The sequence below is a fragment of the Sminthopsis crassicaudata genome, chromosome 5 (genome assembly GCF_048593235.1).
Source record: "Sminthopsis crassicaudata isolate SCR6 chromosome 5, ASM4859323v1, whole genome shotgun sequence".
Classification (NCBI taxonomy): domain Eukaryota; kingdom Metazoa; phylum Chordata; class Mammalia; order Dasyuromorphia; family Dasyuridae; genus Sminthopsis; species Sminthopsis crassicaudata.
The window spans coordinates 184,281,094-184,301,503 of record NC_133621.1 but is presented as its reverse complement, the minus strand read 5'-3'; the positions used below and the strand labels follow the sequence as shown (position 1 = coordinate 184,301,503).

The 20,410-nt window shown below is 39.8% G+C and overlaps 1 protein-coding gene across 1 annotated transcript; it reads left to right on the top strand.

Moving 5' to 3' along the window:
* The first annotated feature begins 5,752 nt into the window (after positions 1-5,752).
* On the top strand, positions 5,753-17,823 carry NECAP1 (NECAP endocytosis associated 1). Its single transcript, XM_074266705.1, has 8 exons — positions 5,753-5,971; positions 12,343-12,443; positions 12,595-12,699; positions 13,748-13,829; positions 14,169-14,277; positions 14,367-14,550; positions 15,409-15,532; positions 15,892-17,823. The coding sequence occupies exons 1-8, from the start codon at positions 5,877-5,879 to the stop codon at positions 15,938-15,940; spliced, it is 849 nt and encodes a 282-aa protein (XP_074122806.1). The 5' UTR covers positions 5,753-5,876; the 3' UTR covers positions 15,941-17,823.
* Positions 17,824-20,410: the final 2,587 nt, after the last annotated feature.

Here is a 20,410-nt window from a genome sequence, read left to right as displayed (position 1 = left end):
CTGCTGGCTGTTATATACTCTATTATAGTTACATTATCATAGGTGTGAATCTTGTGAAACTATATTATGTATTAAGTACATCTGCTGAACTAGAGAACTATTAAGCACCATGCTAAACTAGATAACCATTGCCTTTATCAATTCCACTGAGTTAGCACCTGTTGTTTTACAGTTCTCTTTTATTGTCCTACCTCAGTTTCCCTAAATTGTTCTGCCTCAGTTTCCCTAAATTGTTCTGCCTCTGTTTCCCTAATTGGTCCTGTCTCAGTTTCCTTAATTGTTCTGCCTCAATCCCCTTAGTTGCAAATCCCCCTTCTGGCCTATTAAGACTGATATAACTCAGGACTATTTGGTCTAAGGTTATAAATTGTCAATGTGTAAACTCAGAAAGGGGGAATCCAGACATTCTGTCTCTAGTCAGACACTTTTTTAATTCCCAGCTTGTTAGAATTTATGGTCATACCCCACCCCCCAACCTGTCAGAGCGAGTTGATGGTTTCTGCCTGGAGATTCCTCATCACTAGAGTTTGGACTCCACTTCCCTGCCTTTATTTAGTTACTGTGTATAAATATGTCATTGAGAACTCGAATTGGCTGCTGGATGCTGACTGGATGCTGGATTCTTGGAGACAATAGTCTCATTCAGCACTGGGACAAAACCATGGATCCATTTGGTCCCAGTAACTCTCTCCCTTCCAAATAAAGTATTAAAAATTCTCTAATCTCTATCTTGCCTCAGTTTCTTCAGCATTATGCACCTTGTAAGAATCCTTGTTTTAAATACAAGAGTTCTGGCCCATAACAAAATATTTGCTGTATATTTCACTTAGATATCCCATTGATATCACAAATTCAGAATTTTCAAAATGGAACTCTATCTTCTTTTTTTTTTTAATTAATTTTATAATTATAACATTTTTGACACTACATATGCATAGGTAATTTTTTACAACATTATCCCTTGTACTCCCTTCTGTTCCGAATTTTCCCCTCCTTCCCTCCACCCCCTCCCCTAGATGGCAGGCATTCTCATACATATTAAATATGTTATAACATATCCTAGATACTATATGTGCAGAACCGAATTTTGTTGTTGTTGTTGTTGTTGTTGTTGCAAAGGAAGAACTGGATTAGGAAGATAAAAATAACCTGGAAAAATGCAAACAGTTTACACTCATTTCCCAGTGTTCCTTTTCTGGATGTAGCTGATTCTGTCCATCATTGATCAATTGGAATTGGATTAGCTCTTCTCTGTGTTGAAGATATTCACTTCCATCAGAATACATCCTCATACAGTATCATTGTTAAAGTGTATAATGATCCCCTAGTTTTGCTCATTTCACTCAGCATCAGTTGATGTAAGTCTCTCCAAGCCTCTCTGTATTCATCCTGCTGGTCATTTCTTACAGAACAATAATATTCCATAACATTCATATACTATAATTTACCCAACCATTCTCCAATTGATGGGCATCTGTTCATTTTCCAGTTTCTAGCCACTATGAAAAGGGCTGCCACAAACATTATGACACATACAGGTCCCTTTCCCTTCTTTAGTATTTCCTTGGGATATAAGCCCAATAGTTGCACTGCTGGATCAAAGGGTATGCACAGTTTGATAACTTTTTGGGCATAATTCCAGATTGCTCTCCAGAATGGTTGGATTCTTTCACAACTCCACCAACAATGCATCAGTGTCCCAGTTTTCCCACATCCCCTCCAACATTCATCATTATTTGTTCCTGTCATCTTAGCCAATCTGACAGGTGTGTAGTGGTGTCTCAGAGTTGTCTTAATTTGCATTTCTCTGATCAATAGTGATTTGGAACACTCTTTCATATAAGTGAAAATAGTTTTAATTTCATCATCTGAAAATTGTCTGTTCATATCCTTTGATCATTTATCAATTGGAGAATGGCTTGATTTCTTATAAATTAGAGTCAATTCTCTGTATATTTTGGAGATGAGGCCTTTATCAGAACCTTTAACTGTAAAAATGTTTTCCCAATTTGTTACTTCCCTTCTAATCTTGTTTGCATTAGTTTTATTTGTACAAAAGCTTTTTAATTTGATGTAATCAAAATCTTCTATTTTGTGATCGATAATGATCTCTAGTTCTCCCTTGGACACTAATTCCTTCTTCCTCCACAAGTCTGAGAGGTAGACTATCCTATGTTCTTCTGATCTATTTATGATCTTGTTCTTTATGCCTAAATCTTGGACCCATTTTGATCTTATCTTAGTATGTGGTGTTAAATGTGGATCCATGCCTAGTTTCTGCCATACTAATTTCCAGTTTTCCCAGCAGTTTTTGTCAAACAGTGAATTCTTATCCCAAAAGCTGGGATCTTAGGGTTTGTCAAACACTAGATTATTAAAGTTATTGACTATTTTGTCCTATGAACCTAACCTATTCCACTGACCAACTAGTCTATTTCTTAGCCAATACCAAATGGTTTTGGTGACTGCTGCTTTATATATGAACTCTATCTTCTGTCCTAAACTTGTTCAAACGCTAAACTTTCCAATTCTGTTGGTTACTAAGATTCATAACCTCAACTTCTTCAATTCTTTACTCTTCCTAAGTCCTCATATCCACAGCCTGTAATACCTGTACTTATCTCTGAACTTGGCATTTCATCTCCATTTCTTTCAGTTAATTTGCTTAGGAACTTATGTTTTCTGTTGTCTTACAACTCTTATTTCCTCTTTACCTCTGGATCTTTTCTTCCTAAAAGATTCAGCAAAGGCCCTACCTCCTAATGAACTATTCCCCATCCTTGAATAAATCAGCAAGCATTTATCAATCACCTGCTATATACCTGGTGCTATGCTAAGATCTGAGATTATACAGACAGACTAAAAACAGTCTCAGACTTCTAGGAACTCACAATCTAATGGAAGAGAAACATGCAAACAACAGGACAGCTAGGTGTCACAGTGAATGGAACACTGGGTTGGAATCAGGAAGACATCTTCGTTGGTTCAAAACTGGCTTCAAACACTTCCTACTTGTCTTGCTTCCATTTTCTTAGAGAAGTTGAGGAAGGAAATAGCAAATCCAGTATCTTTTCCAAGAAAACACTAATGGATGTGACTGAACAAAAACACGTGTAAAAAATACACATGCAGAGGATATTTTAGAGTTAATTACAAAAGGAAAGCACTATTAAAGGAGACTTGGAAAGGCTTTTTTGTAGACACTGAGATTTTAAATGATATAATGTTCTTAGTTTTTCTGGAGGTCTTGGAGTAGCCTTCTTTTCAGTACATAAATCCCCACAAGAATAGCCAGGTGTTAAAGTCCAAAAGTCTGTATTGTCTCCTTTGCCTGGAGCTCAGCTAGCTTTCCCGTGGCCCTCAGAGGGGACTTGGTTTTAGTGGAGAAAATGCAGGAGGACAGGCCAGCCACCACAAGGTGTGAGATGGGATGAGTGAATCTCTCTCAGTCCCCAGGAGAGCCACCGGAGCCTCACAGAAGGTGGAATGAATCTCTCTCCTTGGCTCCGAGAGCTTGAGCTCCCACCTCCGGTCCTTTGTCTTCTCTAGCTCTGAATCTGTGTCTGCCTCCCAGCTTATATGCTCCTCACTGATATAAACCAATCATTATATCACTAGGAAACCTTTGTTTGTTGTAAAATTAAATCAGTCATACTGAACTGGAGAACTATTAATCCCCATGCTAAACCAGAAAACCATTGTCTTTATCAATTCCACTGACAACACCTTGTAAGAATCCTTGTTTCGGAGTTCTGGCCCATCACAAACTGAGATTTGAATAAAGCCAGGGAAGCCAGGAAGTAGAGACAAGGGAGAGAATGCTAAGCATAGAGATAGCCGGAGAAAATGAGGTTGGAAGATGGAGTGTAGTGTACAAAGGACAGCAACTAGACCAGGGGTTCTCAACTCCGGCCTGGGCCAGATGTGCTGAGGACATTTTTATGCGCCCGCCGGGTGATGGCAAATGGGCCGAGGGGGGAGACAGAGTGTGAGGTTTTGTTTTACTACAGTCGGGCCTCCCACAGGCTGAGGCACAGGGAACTGGTCCCTATTTAGAAAGTCTGAGGACCACTGGCTAGACTGTCACTGTGGAGGGTAGGTGTGAGAAGCCCAATGCTTCTTAGAATTTTCTCTTCGCTCAAATTAACATGTACAAACACATCATTTGTGTATATACCCGAGACTGTTCCCTCCTTGCAAGTGGGGACCATTTTTTGTTTTTTTTTTTAATATCCTTAAATGGATACATAGTTCATTTGAAATTACCATCTTGTCTAGGGCATTAACTCAATAATGAGCAAAACACTTAATCTTACTGCTCTAACACAGGGCTTCTTACATTTTTTTTCCACTCTCAACCCTCTCTGTCCCGGCTTCCTCATTTTTTTTTAACTTAATCCATCTAGTGCACAGTATGTATGTGGTGTGTTCAGAACCAAGGCCGGAGTGAAGGCGCAGCTACAACAGAGACCAGGCTGCCTCGGATTCATTACCCGTCTGATTTTGAATTCACTTGGTCATGGCATCCAGAAATCTTTTATGTTGACCTCCATATTCAGTTACATGACCCCATATGGGGGTTTAAGAAACTTTGCTCTAAGGCCGCATAGTAAATTCCAGCAATTCTGAATTGGTAAGGAACTTTTCTTCATGAGGGATTCCCCTTTGCCAGTGAAATCCCAGGGGTAGTTTCTATTTTTTAAACCAGTGCCTCCATCAAAGCCCCTTTCTAGACATTTCTCTTCCTTCCCTGGAGTGCTCTTCCCTCCTTTCTGGCCGGAACTGTCTCCCTCCTGCACTCCTTTAGGCCCAACTAAAATCTCATCTGCTATCGGAAGCCTTCCCCAGTGTATTTGTGTTAAGTATTTCCTGTATGTAACTTGCTTGCATGTTGTTTCCCCCATTGTCCTTATTATATTAGGGAAGTTTAGAGATAATCCAGTAGAACGCTTGTCTGTTGAAAGATTAGGAAACAATTCCTCGGTGCAGAAATCACTTGTTTTCTGGGGAGAGGGGGACCGAATGTCACTTGAGTAATTAAAGCTATGGAAGGAAGAAGGGCATGGGGCCTGGAAGGCTTGAGTTCAAATTCGACACTGGAGCGTGTGCAAGTTAATTAACCTTTACCTTTCCTTCCTCATCTGTAAAATGGGGACACTAAAAGCAGTATATATCCCAGTGCTGTAGTGAGGATTCAACGAGAATGTTTTATAAAAGGTGCATGATAACGTGTTTCCTTCTTTATGGCAAGAAACTAAAGGGAGTTAACCCCCAAGGAGTGAGAGATGGGGCCATGAATTTCATCCATCTAAGGACACCTGTTGGCTGGTCCCTAGTTCTGATGGTTCCTGCGGTTATCTTGGTGAAAATCGCTTTTCAAAAAGCGCTCTAAAGGCCGTGGTTATGATGATTATTAATGAAGGATCTTTCAGGCAATTCCCCCAGCTCAGACGGCCCTGTGGAGTACACAACTTTGCCGCAACGCGGGCCAAAATTCAGAATTTATTGCTTTGGCGCGGAGCGTTGCCAGTTTCCAAGATGGCTTTTTCGGCAGAGGAGTGCGGCTCCTCTGCCAAAAAGCAAGGCGGAGCGCCGTTGCCATGGATGCCTCCGGCGAATCGGAAAGGAGGATTTGCCAGTGTTTAAGATGGCCGCTGAGAATGGGCAGCCTTAACCGGTTCCAGGCTTCATTATGGCGGCGCTGCTTTGCGACCTCGAAATGTCTGATGGGTACTCTTAGGACTCCCTGGCGTCGCGGCACGGAAGTGGCGCCGCTGGACGTCTAGGGTGACATCACTCCCTGTCCCTCTCTCCTCCCCCTGCTCCCGCCCCCGCTCCGGTCCGTGTACTCCCTTCTCCCAAAGAGTGGATCCAAGATGGCGGCCGAGGCGGAGTACGAGTCCATCCTGTGCGTGAAGCCCGAGATCAGCGTCTACCGCATCCCGCCGCGTACCTCCAACCGCGGATACAGGTAGTGCAGCCCTCGCCCGCGTCTGACGTCCCTTACTGCGACTTGTCATTTTTCCGTCCCCTTTCCTGCACCGCGCTCTCCCGGAGGACTGCCCCCTTCCCTGCTGCCTCTTCCCGACCCCATCGCGATCGGGGCCGGCTCCTTGACCTCCCCTGGACGTCCCCAGCCCTGGACATTGCCGTCTCCCCTCCTCTTTCCCATCTCCAGATTCCACCTGCATTGTCATATCCCGACTCACCTTTGGACACCTCCCTTCTCCCCCCTCCCCCCACCTCCCGCCCCCTTGCCATTTCCCATCTCGCCTCTGAACCCCTCCCCCACACGATCTCCCCTCCCCCTTTAAACCGTCCTCATTCTATCTCTAGTTATCCCCAAGAAGCACCGGACTGTGAATTGTGACCCCGTGGTAGAGACAGACACCTGTCACCTGTCACCATTCGTACCTCATTCTTGCGTTGTCACAAATGAGGTAGCCTGCATCTTGATAACCCGTGTGAAGGACTCTGCAAACTTAAAACACTATATAAATGCCCTTTCTTAGCTGATATCATTTTCGCCAGTTCTTGCGGGACACCAACCCCTGCCATTTTCCATTCTATCTCTGGACACCCCCTCCCCCAGCCCACTTTTGGATTCATCCTTCCACCTGCAGATTGCTATTGGGAACTATTTCCCCCTCTTCCTCCCCTCCCCCCAACTCTGGATCGTCTCACAGTCATTGCCACCTTTCACCTTTGTCCCCTCACCCCAGCAGGAAAATCATGGTCACTCACCAGCTCACCTTTGAATTGTCCCTTTCTGATTGGTTCCTTAGTCAATCAACAAGCATTTTATCAAGCACCAGAATCCTAATGACAGATTCTCTGGTTAAAACAGCCCTCCCCCTGAAATATTGGCATCCCATCCCATCTGGGTATTTTTTTTTATTTTTTTATTTTTCTGTACTGTTGCATTCAGTCTGTTAACTCTCCTAATTAACTCTAGTGCTTTTTTTTTTTTTCCCCCCTGAGGCTGGGCTTAAGTGACTTGCCCAGGGTCACACAGCTAGGAAGTGTTAAGTGTCTGAGACCAGATTTGAATTCGGGTCCTCCTGAATTCAGGGCTGGTGCTCTATCCACTGCGCCATCTAGCTGCCCCCAACTCTAGTGCTTTCAATAAATCAACAAGTATTTGTTCAGTACTTAATATGTGCCCCACTCTTCCCTAGTCTCTGGGAAAACAAATATTAAAATGAAATCTACTCAGAGTGAGCCTGTTATACTATACTCCCCAATCCCCTTCTTTAGTATCCCCATAGTCTTCCATACTTCCTTCAGATTACTTTTTTCCTTTTTTCTTCCCATTTTCTTGTGTTTTCACTCATTTCCTAATTATCCTTATCTAGCCCCCATACTTTGCCATTAGTCTTCTGAATCCAGCAATCACTATCAAAATTATTATTATTGTTCCACCGGTCATAAAAAGATGCTCTTTTCTCTTTTGCTTGGTTTCTTCTTTCATTATCAATTTTCTCTTTCTATGAGGCAAAAACCCTGGCTGTTCTTTTTTTCTGATGAAAAATTACCATCGGCCTTCCTTCCCTGCCATTTCCCAGGACAACTTTTTCTGTTTTTGTCAGGCTGTTGTCTCTGTTTACTTCCCCTGCTCCCCAATTAGGATAATTACTACTCAGGTTTATAAGGCTCCCCCCCCCCCCATAGTCAGGCTGTGAAGTTGGTTGTGTAAGTATTATTATCCATAGTTTATACATGAGAAAACTGAGGGTCAGAAAGGTTGTTTATGGTCACACAGCCAGTAAGAGTCAAAGCCTAAAACCAAAGCCAGCTTTTGTCATTCTGTTTTCACTCTACCACGTTATCCATCATCTTGGATGAGATCTAGGGAGATTCATATAGAACTGACAGAAAGTGATTCTGCCCTCTTTAAATTATTTATAGATGTAAGCATCTAACGTTAACATGAATAGGCATCTAAATGGTTTCTGTTGATAGAAGAATGTAAATCATAAGAGTAGATGTGCTACCTAGGCATGGTTAAAGATTTTATAGAGATAACGAGGTATTATATTTTCTCCTACCTTGACAGTCATCTTGACTCATTTGCATTCTTTATCTTCTTTCCCTGTGTTAACCACATAGCTTTTCCCAGCAGCACTTGAAAGTGTTCTTTAATACTGACTGTCTTCTCATCCTTACCTCTCATTGTGCTGCTGTCTTATCATGACTCTATGTTCTTGCAGCTTTCAGCTTATAAGAACCATTTCATTACACTGGAGGGGTTTTGTCATTAGTCACTTTTCTCTTTATTTAACTTTTCTGCATTTACTTTTTTATTTAATCTTTTCCCAAGTATAGTTTTCCCCTATTACAGGAGGGATTTTCCTGGACCCATTTTACTTTAAGAGTATGATTTTGCTCTAGGATGTCAAAGGAGATAGGAGTTTTGACAAGTCTATATATATATATATATATACACACACACATATATACACACATATATATACATACATATATATATATGTGTGTGTGTGTATGTATATACATACACACACACATATATATTTATAATCTGCATAAGAAGAATTTGAGTAATTTTCCAACTTGTTTTAACCAGTAGGAAAACTTTTTTTTATTTGATTGATAACAACTTAACCTTACTAGACGTTAGTAGCATCTTACTGATTAGGCCATCACTGAATGGGCTTGATGGGCTTTCCTACTCTTGAAGAGGATGAAAAGAAGAATAGCAGTAGAGAAAACTTAAAATGAATAATGTGATTGATATATGTGAGCTGATAGACATTATTCTTTTATATTCATCCTTCCAGGCATTCTGAATAGGGAATATCTGAAGAAAGATTGAGGAAGAAAATACTAACGGTTCTGAAAAGGAAGACTCTAAGGACAAAGCAGCACCTAGAACATTGCCCTAAACCTAATAGGCACTTAATAAATGTTTGCTGAAATTAAATTCTAAATTTTGAAAGATGAGGGGGGAGGGAAGCAAGAAATTCCAGATATTAGCGCTTTTATTGGAAGAAAGTAAGATTTTCTAGCACATAAATGTTTAATAGATACTTGCTGATTGATTGATTTTGTACTCCAAACTCTTCCCTTGTCCTTAGGATTCCATTATTCACAGTGATTTTCCATTAAACACACTGAATGACTAAAATCTCCTTTTTATCTCAGCTCCCCAATGGTGTCATATCCCGATTCACCTTTGAATACTTCCCCTTTTCCCTATTTGCCCCTGCCCATATCTCATCCGAAACTATTTTGTAATATTACCTTTGTCAGCTTAAACTCTGAAATTACCTTTTCTGATCACAATCTCCTTTACTTCCACATTTCTACCTCATTCCTCTTAAATCTATGTTTTGGTTTTTGTTACGATCTCTGTTTCTCTTTGTTCTCTCATCAGTTATTCCTGTTCTAGCTTTTCTTCTGTTCATAGCATTGGATCCTATGGACATCCAGATCAGTAATGGGCTTCAACCTTGACTCTTGTGCCTCCTTGTTTTTTCACCATTCACATCCTGCCAAGTCTCCAAAGCTCCGTCATCCAACCATCTGGCCACTTTCTCTGTTCTTCTGCTGACATTCACTGCTAGAGGAAGTTAGTCAACTCTGTCAGATGGATCCACAATGTTATCTAAGCTGAAATGGTCCCTCTCCGTCACACATCAGTCTCCATATTAAGAGACCCCACATTGGCTGTTTCTCAGTCCATTTCCTTTCTCTTTAAGACACTAATGCTACACCCTCTCTCCCCCCCCCCCCCCCCGGTCCCCCTTTCTCAGCAGATGACCTTGTTTCCCTAACAGAAAAATGGACCTTGGAAGTTTCTCTCTTTCTTGCTCCAAAACTCAGTATTCAAACTCTCCTCCTTTGGTGCAGTCTCAGAGGATGAAGTCACCTTTTTGCTAAGGTTAACTTTACTTGTTGACTGTATCCTGTGTCCTCTAAGAGCATCCTCTAGGAATCATTCTTCCCTTTCCCTCATCCTTAGTTTCTCTGTTGCCTGGTACTCTCCCTGATGCCTTCAAACCTGCTCAGATTTAACTTTTTTTTATTTTTATTTTTTTAAAAACCTTAAACTTTTGTTATCCCTTAAAGTGTCTTTCTGTAGGTCTCTTCATTTCATTATCTCTATTAATTTGCCAGATTACTCATCATGTACATTTTGGCTTTGATTCCAGTGAATGTTCTGAAATGAGCCGAAAATATTAAAAAATTATCAGCCACTAAATTTCATGATTTTTCCTTAGCCCTCACTCTTCATGATCTCTTTGTAGTTGACATTATTGACCACCCCATTTTCCTACACAGCTTTCAGGATGCCCTTTTCTCTTCATCTTTCTTTTTTCTCTTGAAAGAGGTCAGTAGAGAAATTGATGAGGATGAGATAGGCAGCTCAGTCTTTTACTGGAATAGTCCAAAGGTGGAATTAGAGGAGGAAGCTCTAGAGAAGAAACCTGGAGGCTGTTTCCAGACCTGTTCTTGGGAGGGAAAGAATGAGGGGCTATTATCTTCCTTGCCAGAAGTAACAGTCTCTTCCTATTCCATATTGAACTGATACACCAGCATTAGCACCTCCCAGAGTAGCCTTTGCACTTCGAAGGCTTCTGGAGAGCCCAGGGGCCCAACCATAACCATTCCAGTATTTTTGCCAAGAAAAGCCCCAATGGAATCAGGAAGATTTGGATAAGACAGAGCAATAAGAACAACTTCCTCTTATGCACTTTATTCCAACCTAACTGGACTATTTCCCAAATTTGACTTGCATTGTGTCATGTCCAGTAAATTGTGAAAGCTCTTATACCTGGAATTTCTTGCTCCCCTTCCCCTCATCTTTCAGAATTTTGAATTTAATTTCAGTAAACATTAAGAACCTACTAGGTTCAGGGCACTGTGCTTGGTGTTGCTTTGTCCTTAGAGTCTTCCTTTTCATAACTGTTAGTATTTTCTTCTTCAGTCTTTCTTCAGATATTCCTAGAAAATCTTGGACTTTTATTTGATCCATTTATACCCTGACTTGTATTTGTGTGTTTATAAAATTTAAGGTCCTTGGGGAGGGACATAAAATCTTTTATCTGTAGCATATTGCCTTTCCCAAAGGAGGTACTTAATATTTGTTGACTTAAATGAATAATTGTAAGCTGGTACAATAGCTGAGATTTATGTAGCACCTATATGTTAAGACCATGTTTTAGAAAATCTAATAAATTGTTTTATTAAGCATTTAAATTTTACATAAATGGACAGAGTGGGAGATTGTTTACGGGTTCTAATGTTTGGTAATTTTTTTGGTCTTATTTTGTTTTCCCTTTTAATTTTTCTAATCAACTTTTTGTTTATTTTGCTTCTCTTCAGACATCATGTTTTTACCTGACTCCATTATCACCTATTCTCCAACTGTTGTGTTTAAATTCCTAACAACCTTGATCCCTTCCTCCCACTACATCTATAAAAAGCAAAACAAAAACAAAACAAAAAGTAGTAATTAAATTAAAAAAAATTAAAAATCAATTTATTAAATATTACAAATAACTTACATTTTGTATAGAGTTGTATAGAGTTATGCTCCATAGCATGAGCCTTGTTTCTGAGTTCTACTAGATTTGTAATCTTGGGCAAATCAGCCTCTGTTTCTTTGTGAGTGCCATAATTATGTCACTCTTCAACTTCCAGGGTGATTGTGGGGAAAAAAGCTCTGTAATACATAAAGCACTTTATAGGGATTGTTATTATTAAGGTATTCAAAAAAGTTTTTAAATTGATGAAATTATTTTGGGAAGACAGTGTAAAATGGCAGAAGTATAAGGACTTGATTCAAATGCCATATGCCCTGCCACAAATCACTTCCTTTGGTCTTTCTTCAGTTTCCTCATCTGTAAAATGAGGAGGTTGGAATAAGGAATTTCTAAGAATTCTTTCAAATCTTATTTGATAGTTCTGTGCCTTCTACATTTACACATTCTGCTTTCTAGAAACAAGTTTGTCTTTGGAGTAATTGTAATACTCAACAGCAAATATTTCAGTAGTACTTTCAGGTTTTCAAAGGGCTTTAATATATTACCTAATCAGTCTCATGTGGTTAAATGCTATTAATACCCTATTTTATAGTGAGCTCAGTCACATAGTTAATAAGTATCTCTGATTGTAATAGAGCCCAAGCCTTTCTTATTCCAAGTTTGCCACTCTTCTATTTTGCTTACTTATGTAAAGTAATTGTTGTTGGTTGGCAGAATGGAGAGGGATACAGCTGTTTGGAATCTGGTATTGAGGAGTGGAATTGAAATGTCAGATATAAAAGAGCATTGCTATGGTCCTGAAGTTCCCTGTTTTGTTTTGTTTTTTCCCCCTCAGGGCATCTGACTGGAAACTAGATCAGCCTGATTGGACTGGTCGTCTCCGAATCACTTCCAAAGGGAAGATTGCCTACATCAAACTTGAAGACAAAGTATCAGGTAATGTAGTGAGTAGGTCCTTTTAACAGAATTGCATCTTTAGGTGTCAGACTCAGGGAAGCAATCTATATGGTGAGCAATCTTAAATATGAATAATAGACTTCTGCTCAAAAGACACTTCTTCCTTCTCCCTCCTTTTTTCATCCTTTAGGGGAGCTGTTTGCTCAGGCACCAGTCGACCAATATCCTGGCATTGCTGTGGAGACAGTGACAGATTCTAGCCGATATTTTGTGATCCGGATTCAAGATGGCACTGGTAAGCCAACATTGGAATTTGATTGGGACTAAGGGAGAACCAGTTATTAATTTCAGTCTTGGTTCAGCTACCTTTGTGTCTGTCTCACCCAAACTTTCCTGCCTCCCTACTAACTCATTAGAGATACTGTGGGTGGGTAGGGGAATTTTGACAAGTCAGAGAAACTAGCAGAGTGATGAAGATGAATTTCATAAGTAAGCTTAAATCAACCAATCAGAATATCTACCAAAAATGAACAATTCTTGTAACTCCTTTTCTTTACTTGTTATTTGTGGGCATCTCTGAATGTATTTCCTGTAACACTTTTAGTAGAGTGAGAAGGATTATTAGATTGAAGGTACATATGACAAGGAGATGGGAGAAGTAATATCAGTGAATGTGAATTAGGCTGATAAAAGTTTATTGAGGAAAGATGAGAAATTTATTTTGTTATCTTGCTCTTTTTAAGAATTCATATATAAGGGAATTCTCTTCCTGTGCTCAGGACTGTGATAGATGGACACTTAGCTTAATTTCTTAGTTCACATAAGGGAATCTGTTGCATATTCAGAGAGTACAGAGTTACTTGTCCTGCTGAAATACCTTTTCTAGTGTAAGACTGCCTTCACTAGATAAATAATCAATAATTTAATTAGTGTGGGTACTCCCTTGACTAGTGCTAATTACAACTTGCTGTGACTTAGGGATATTCTTCAAGAGCTACTATAAGTGAATAATTGATCAGCATGCTGCACACCTGATAATGAGTCTTAAGCAGTTGCTCATTGGACAATAGATATGTAGTCAACCTGCCAGCTGGTACTCAGAACTTTTTTTAATCAGGTCATCTCCATGCTATGATGTGGCATTTGAGTAGAGCTTTAGTGGAGTAGCTTCAAGTACTTATTAGTACCGAAATCTGAACCAGGGATGTGGTCCTTGCATCGGCAGCCAGCATGAGCATAGCAGTGAGTAGTGGAAAGACTGAGCAGTTGGTTAACTGCCTTGTGTGTAGCAGGGGCTCTCCTAAGGACAACTTCTGCCCTGAGCGTTCCCCTCCTTCCCACAGGACGTAGTGCTTTCATTGGTATCGGCTTCACAGATCGGGGTGATGCCTTTGACTTCAACGTTTCTCTGCAAGATCACTTCAAGTGAGTGTGACCTGCCTCTTAAATCAGGGAGACTAGTCTTCTGTTTTTCTTTTTCTTCTATTGCCTTGATTTCTTTATATTAATTACCCCACTTATTGTGAATCTACAGTCCTCCTTTTTTCCTTCCTGCCTGTTTATCCGTTTCTAAATTTCAATCCCTATTTCTGTAAATCTGGGTTTGGAATGCTTATATAAAATTTGGGGTTTATATTCTTGTCCTTGTAGGATTTGATTTGTAATTCTGATGAGAAAGAACAGGCCCTATTACAGTTGTTTGTATAGTGTGGGTGGGAAGTTATCGATTGTCATCCCTTTAGCCACTTTCTCCTTCCCTTGAAGATGGGTAAAGCAGGAATCTGAGATCACCAAAGAATCTCAGGAAATGGACACTCGTCCCAAGTTGGATCTAGGTTTTAAGGAAGGACAAACAATCAAATTGAGTATTGGGGTAAGTTTGTGTGTATTCTTTTTACCCAACCCTATCATTGTTTTTCCTTCCTGTGTTTCCATCTATTTGTGCAAATCTGTCTCTTTTAGAATATTACCACAAAGAAAGCAGGAACATCTAAACCCCGACCTACAGGGGCTGGGGGCCTGAGCCTACTGCCACCTCCACCTGGGGGCAAAGTGACTATTCCCCCTCCTTCATCTTCAGTACCCATTGCGAATCATGTCACTCCACCTCCCATCCAGAAGTCCAGCCAAGGTGGCAATGATGCAGGTAAATTCCTCTTTACCTTTCACTTCTTTTGTTTTTTTCTGAGTCATACTAATCTGCTTTGAGAGTTAGATGTGTGGACTTTTCTGTCTGATCTAAAGGAACTTAAATTTCCAGGTCATTTCCACCGAAGAAAGGATGGGTTTAGGAACATGGTACCCAGTAGGTTCATTGGCATTGAAAAGGTGATAGTAAAAGGATAGGTTTCCGTTTTGTTCTAGGAGACTTTAGTGTTTGTTCTATTATAATTTTATTTCATAATTTGGGGGCTTAGATTAAACATGTTGTTTTGTGGATATTCTCATTCTTTCTCATGGCCCTCTTAGAAAATGGGTAGAGACAAGGGATCTTTTCTTTCCCTTCTTCCCTGCTCAATTTCTTTAAATGAGGATGCCAAAATAAGGAATAGTAAATTTCTTAAAATCTTCATATTGGGAGTTAACAATCCAAGAATCCTAACAATTTTTTAGACCAATCTTTTGCTTAGTTTGGCTACATGGTAAGGGTATTTTGCAAAAAGAGACCTTAGTTCTGTCACTTTGTTTCCACTGTATCTTTTCTGAACTTTGGCTTCTTCATTTAATGATACTTACCCTGCTTATCTCTTAGGGCTATTGTGATGCATGTGCTTTAAAAATTGTTGATGTGCCAAATAAGATTAAATTTTTGTTATTAATGAAATATGTAGGATGATTCCCCTTTTTTGTTTTCCCCCTCTATAGGAGACCAGGGGAGAAAAAGGATGGTTTGGGTATTTGGATTTTTTGAGGACATTGAAACAGACTAGATAATTTCTTCCATTTCTTTTCAGCTTTAATAACGGTTTTTTGCTTTTTCCTCTTCCTTCTGTTATATGCTCAGATATCCTGTTAGACTTTGATTCTCCTGTTCCTGTTTCAAATACACCAGCACCTGCTCCTGTTTCTGCTCCTGCTCCTGCTTCTGCTGTGACTGATCTATGGGGAGACTTCAGTACTGCGTCCAGGTAATGGTCAGGGGGAAGAAGTTTACTCATAAAGAGGGGCTAAGGACTAAGTAGAAATTTTGATCATATGAAAGCCCTAAGCAGGGAAACATGGTTGGCTTGGCTGCCCTCAGGTTTGATGCTTTTGGAAAAGATGAGCCTTGACAGAATTAGAGAGTATCATGAGGATGTTTTATACATAATGGATCAAGGAATCTGGGTGTAAGGTATGAGTATAGTTTTTTCCATAGAACCTTTCATTGTATTGATTCATTAGATTTACATGGAGCACTAAGTTGAAAATTACTGAATGTAATTGGATAGCTTTTTTTATTAATGTTGCTTTCCTGGCTTTCTTTCTCTTGTCTCCTGGAATGCAGCTCTGTTCCAAACCAGGCACCACAGTCGTCCAACTGGGTCCAATTCTGAGCAGCAGGGCTAAACTTGAAGACCAAGAGAATACAAGGGCACCAATTTGAGGGGGGAAATTGGAAAACTCTACCTTCTCCAGAACTGAAATTCCTGGACAGTCTTTTAAAAAGCTTTCTTATTTCAATCAAGAGCTGGTTTATGTACCTCCCTACTGTTGATCACATGCTGTGCAGCCTAGGGAGCATCTCCTGCTGCCCAACAAGGCTGAGAGGTGGGTTTGAGCCCACTTTTGAGTGAGCAGAGAATGCTTGTCGGGACAGAATCTCCGTTTCGAGGGGAATTATACTTACAGTTGCTCAGCTCCTTTTTTAGTTCCTTACCCTTCTCCCAGGTCATCATGGCCCTCTTTGGGTGGCATTGGGGCAGGGTAACCTTGGACACCTTTTCTCTCAAGTAACACAGTAGGTAGGTGCAAACCTCCTTGCAGCTCCATTTGGTTTATTCAATTGAAGGTACTTAATTCTATGGGAATAGATGCTGGGAGGTAAGAAGACACTGACCCCATCACTTTCTCCTTTATCCCAGAACTTCACATTGGGATAAGAGTTGTTGGAGATGACTTCCAGGCCTGCCTGTTTACAAAATGAGTGGTGAGAGATGGGTGGAAAGCTGTGTAGATAAGATGAGCGAAGCTCTTGCTCCCCACTTCCTGCCATGTTCTCCTCTTACTGATCTCAGTTGGGAAATGACAGTGCTGGGAGCAGCTCCATTGCCCTCTTCTATGTTTACACGTCTTTCCCTTTGAGAAGAGGGTTGTGTTGGTGCCATTTGCTCCATCACCTTGTGTTTTTTCACTGGGGCAATATCTCTGACCAGGGTAAGAGTTTTGGCTGGCTTTTGTCCCAAGCTGCCTGTTTCCTGGAGCTCCATCTAGTCATTTGATGCAAGATCTTTTTTTTTTTTTTTTTTTTTTTCCCCCTTTTGTGTGATTTAGAGTGAGAGTCAGATGTGTGCATAGGGGAAGTACAGAGTGCTCTTGCAGGTGATGGTGTAACGTGCCCATCCTTCCTTGGTGTACAGTGTCTGACCTGAATTGTTTTGTTGGACCAGGTATGTCTTCTCTGCCTATTTCCCATAAAGCTTGGCCCTTTTAACCGAGAAATCCTTCTCCTGTATTCAGATCTTCAAGTGGGGACTGCTGCTGTGCCTGTATCTGCCATTTATAAAGAAAGCTCAGGAGAACCACAGTACAGAGGTTTGACAAGTTTTGAAAAGGGAAGGTTCTGATAAACTTTGCCTAGAGGAATATCAGAACAAAGTTTGAGGGTTTTTTGTTTTGTTTTGTTTTTACAACATTTCCCTTTCTTCCTTACAATGCTGTGAAGAGAATTTCCTTTTCCTTAGAAAAGGACATTTTCATTTGTTTCTATTAAGTAGCTAATTATGATGAGGGAGGATTTATTGTGATAAATAAGTATCATTCCTGTTTTTTTTTTTTTTTTCCTTTTTTTTTTTTGGCCATTAGGCTGTTCTTTTTTTCTGAATGAAGAGTCTTTGAGTCTAACCTGGAAATACATGTCTTCTCTGTCCCTGAAATCTTTTCTTGTCTTTCCCATGGACTTGTGGGTCCATCTTTATTTTTGTCTCCGCCCCCCTCCCCCCTTGCTATATATCAAGTAATTCTGCACTTGCTGAGCTCTGGAAGGTCCTTTATGTTTCAAATGAAAACACTAAAGGAAAATAGGAAAATCACTAGTGGTTAACCATTGGGACTCTCTTTTCTCATTTTCCTTCACTTGTTCTTACTTTGCATTCCCCAAGATGATAATATATTATGTATTTGAACTGCTGCAAAACTGAAAAAAAAAAAAGATATATATGTATATAAAGCATAAGGTGTATTGGTGCAATAATGGTAATTAAAATATAGAAAAGGGTGGTGTCTGTTTCAGTTTTGATTTTCCTTATTACCCTGTTGTCTCATTGATTAGCTCTTTCTAAGCCCTCTGATTGATAATGTAGGAGCACTTTAGAATTGTGTTTATTTCTTAAGAAACTCAGACTTCTCAGATGTTGGGACTAGATTTGCCTTGATCCTTGAGGCTCCTCATATTTGTTTTTATCAGCTATGGACAATTCTTTGTTTCTCTTAATACATTCTGAACTATTCCTTATCACATGTCAACTATTGTTTTTTATAGAGTGGTACAAGACATAACTATAAACTTAACTATAGATTTTAGATTTAGAATAGCTGTAGAATTCACCTACTACAACTCCTTTCATTTTACAGGTGAGGAATAAAAGACATAGATAAATTGTGATTTGTCAAATCCAGGTTTCCTGATACCTGATTCTTTTTTCACATCAGTGATACATTTTTTAACAAATACAATAAAAATTCAAATTAAGTGTTTTCTTCTTCAAATCTTGAAGCTGCTACCAGTACTTAAAACATTTTTGAATTCTTGGAGTTTTCTTTGGAACCCGAGGCACCTGAATACTCATTTTTTGGGAGGGGTAGGGGAGGCAATGGGGCTTAAGTGACTTGCCCAAGGTCACACAGTTTATAAGCATCTAAGGACAGATTTGAATTCTTCCTGATTCTGGGGCCAGTGCTTTGTCCAATGTGCCACCTGTCTACCCTCAGTAGTCTTTACCGGAGCAAATCATTCTTCATCCTTTGTGGGTGGCTTTAAACATTTTTTTGTTTGTTTGTTTTTTTGTTTCTATTCACGTATGATAAATTAATACTGCTGTTATTTCCTTAGTATTCCTTAGTTGAGAGGCAGTATGGCATAGTGAATTGAGAATTGTCCTTAGAGTTAGGGCAGCTTTAGTTTTCTAGTATGTTTGTGACCTAGGTTTAAGTAGTTTAACCTGTTAGTGCTCCAGGCAAATCTCTAGGACCAGATTGTGGAACAGTTATTGATTTACATTAGGTGAGGCAATTAACTGTTAGGATGAAACTATAGGTCTGGACTGAAACAAATTCTCTCTTGGAGATTTGCTCTCTTGGGCAAAGAAACAAAAAATGGTTTGACCCCAGCTGAGAATAAAACTCAGGGAACCAGATGTTGAATCTTTCTGTTGTTTTCTCTGTTAGCCCTACTTATTTGTTTTATTGTGAATCATACACAATATCAAATATATGTATAACAATAACTAAAAAATAAAATGCACAAAAACAGTAAAATTGGCACATAGAGCTAATTTACAATTTGTATGGAAAATTAAAGGTAGTGTAATATGTATAGAACCAACCTTAGCACCAAGAGCATCTCCTTTCAAGACCAGCCTCTGACACATACTGGTGGTTTGGTCCTAGGCAAATCACTTCACAAATCTTATGGGCGAAACAGACCAATAAGATATTTCAGCTTCACCTAAACAGATGAATGTTTGTAAAAGAGAAAGGAGATGCAGAAGAAAATGGTCCCCTCAACCATTTGGCTTTGCAAGGAGGAGATGAAAAGTGGATAAATTCACAAGCTCCCAATGGGAGGCAGGTACACTCAGGCAAATAGATTCTGTTTGGGACGATCACTCTTAAGCAGATTAGTGAGCCATAAAAGGTTCCAGCTGCTATGATTATATTCACTTTGGAATAGTAGAACCCTTCACTTGCAGTCTTTTTTATTTGCCCCTGGGCTAGACCAGCTTAAAAATTCTGGTCTCCCATAATTCTTCAGTCTATCCTTCCAGCTGGGAAAAAAAAAACCTACCCTACCTATCAGCCCCTCTGCTGATTAAAGTTATACAATAAGTGAATATGTTGTCTCTTCTATTAGAATATAAATAGAATTTCTCTATCTCTTGCTGTTGGGGTTGTTGATAATATATAGAAATTCCAATAAACTCTATCCTTAATTAGAAAATAAACCTGGGGCAGCTAGGTGGTACAGTGAATAGAGCACCAGCCCTGAAATCAGGAGGACCTGAGTTCAAATACCTCAGACACTTAACACTTGCTAGCTGTGTGACCCTGGGCAAGTTACTTAACCCCAATTGCTTCAGCAAAAAAAAAAGAAAAAGAAACCTGATGGCAGGGGACCACTTCACTTTAGCTTTTGAAAATCCCCAGCATTTCTGTGCTTAGTAGATAAGAGTACAGAACCTGGGATCAAGAAGACCTGAGTTCAAATCAACCTCAGATACACCATGTGACCTTGGGGAAATCAGGTTAATTGCTGTCTGCTTCAGTTTCCTCATCTATAAACTGAGGATAATTTCCCTTGCTCCCAGAATTGGTGTGAGATAAAATGAGATATTTGTAAAATGATTTGCAAATTTAGAGATTCCATATAAATACTAGCTATTACCATTTTCAGCATTTGACTTTTGACCACCTCCTCTTTCTGGATATTGTTCTTAGCTTTTGTGACACTGTTCTCTTGGCTTTTTTGCCTGGCCATTCCTTCTCACCTTTGGATCCTCAGCTTCAGCTCATCCCCATTTGTATATTTAGCACAAGTCTTGTGTTCTAGGATCTTTCCTTCTCCACCAAGGAGCTTCCATTCTAATGGA

Bases quoted from the DNA above. Each gene is read 5' to 3' on its own strand.
- NECAP1 (XM_074266705.1), top strand. From the start codon at position 5,877: ATGGCGGCCGAGGCGGAGTACGAGTCCATCCTGTGCGTGAAGCCCGAG. The intron at 14,278-14,366 runs GTAAGTTTGTGT...TGTCTCTTTTAG, and splicing joins CAATCAAATTGAGTATTGGG to AATATTACCACAAAGAAAGC. The intron at 15,533-15,891 runs GTAATGGTCAGG...CCTGGAATGCAG, and splicing joins GACTTCAGTACTGCGTCCAG to CTCTGTTCCAAACCAGGCAC.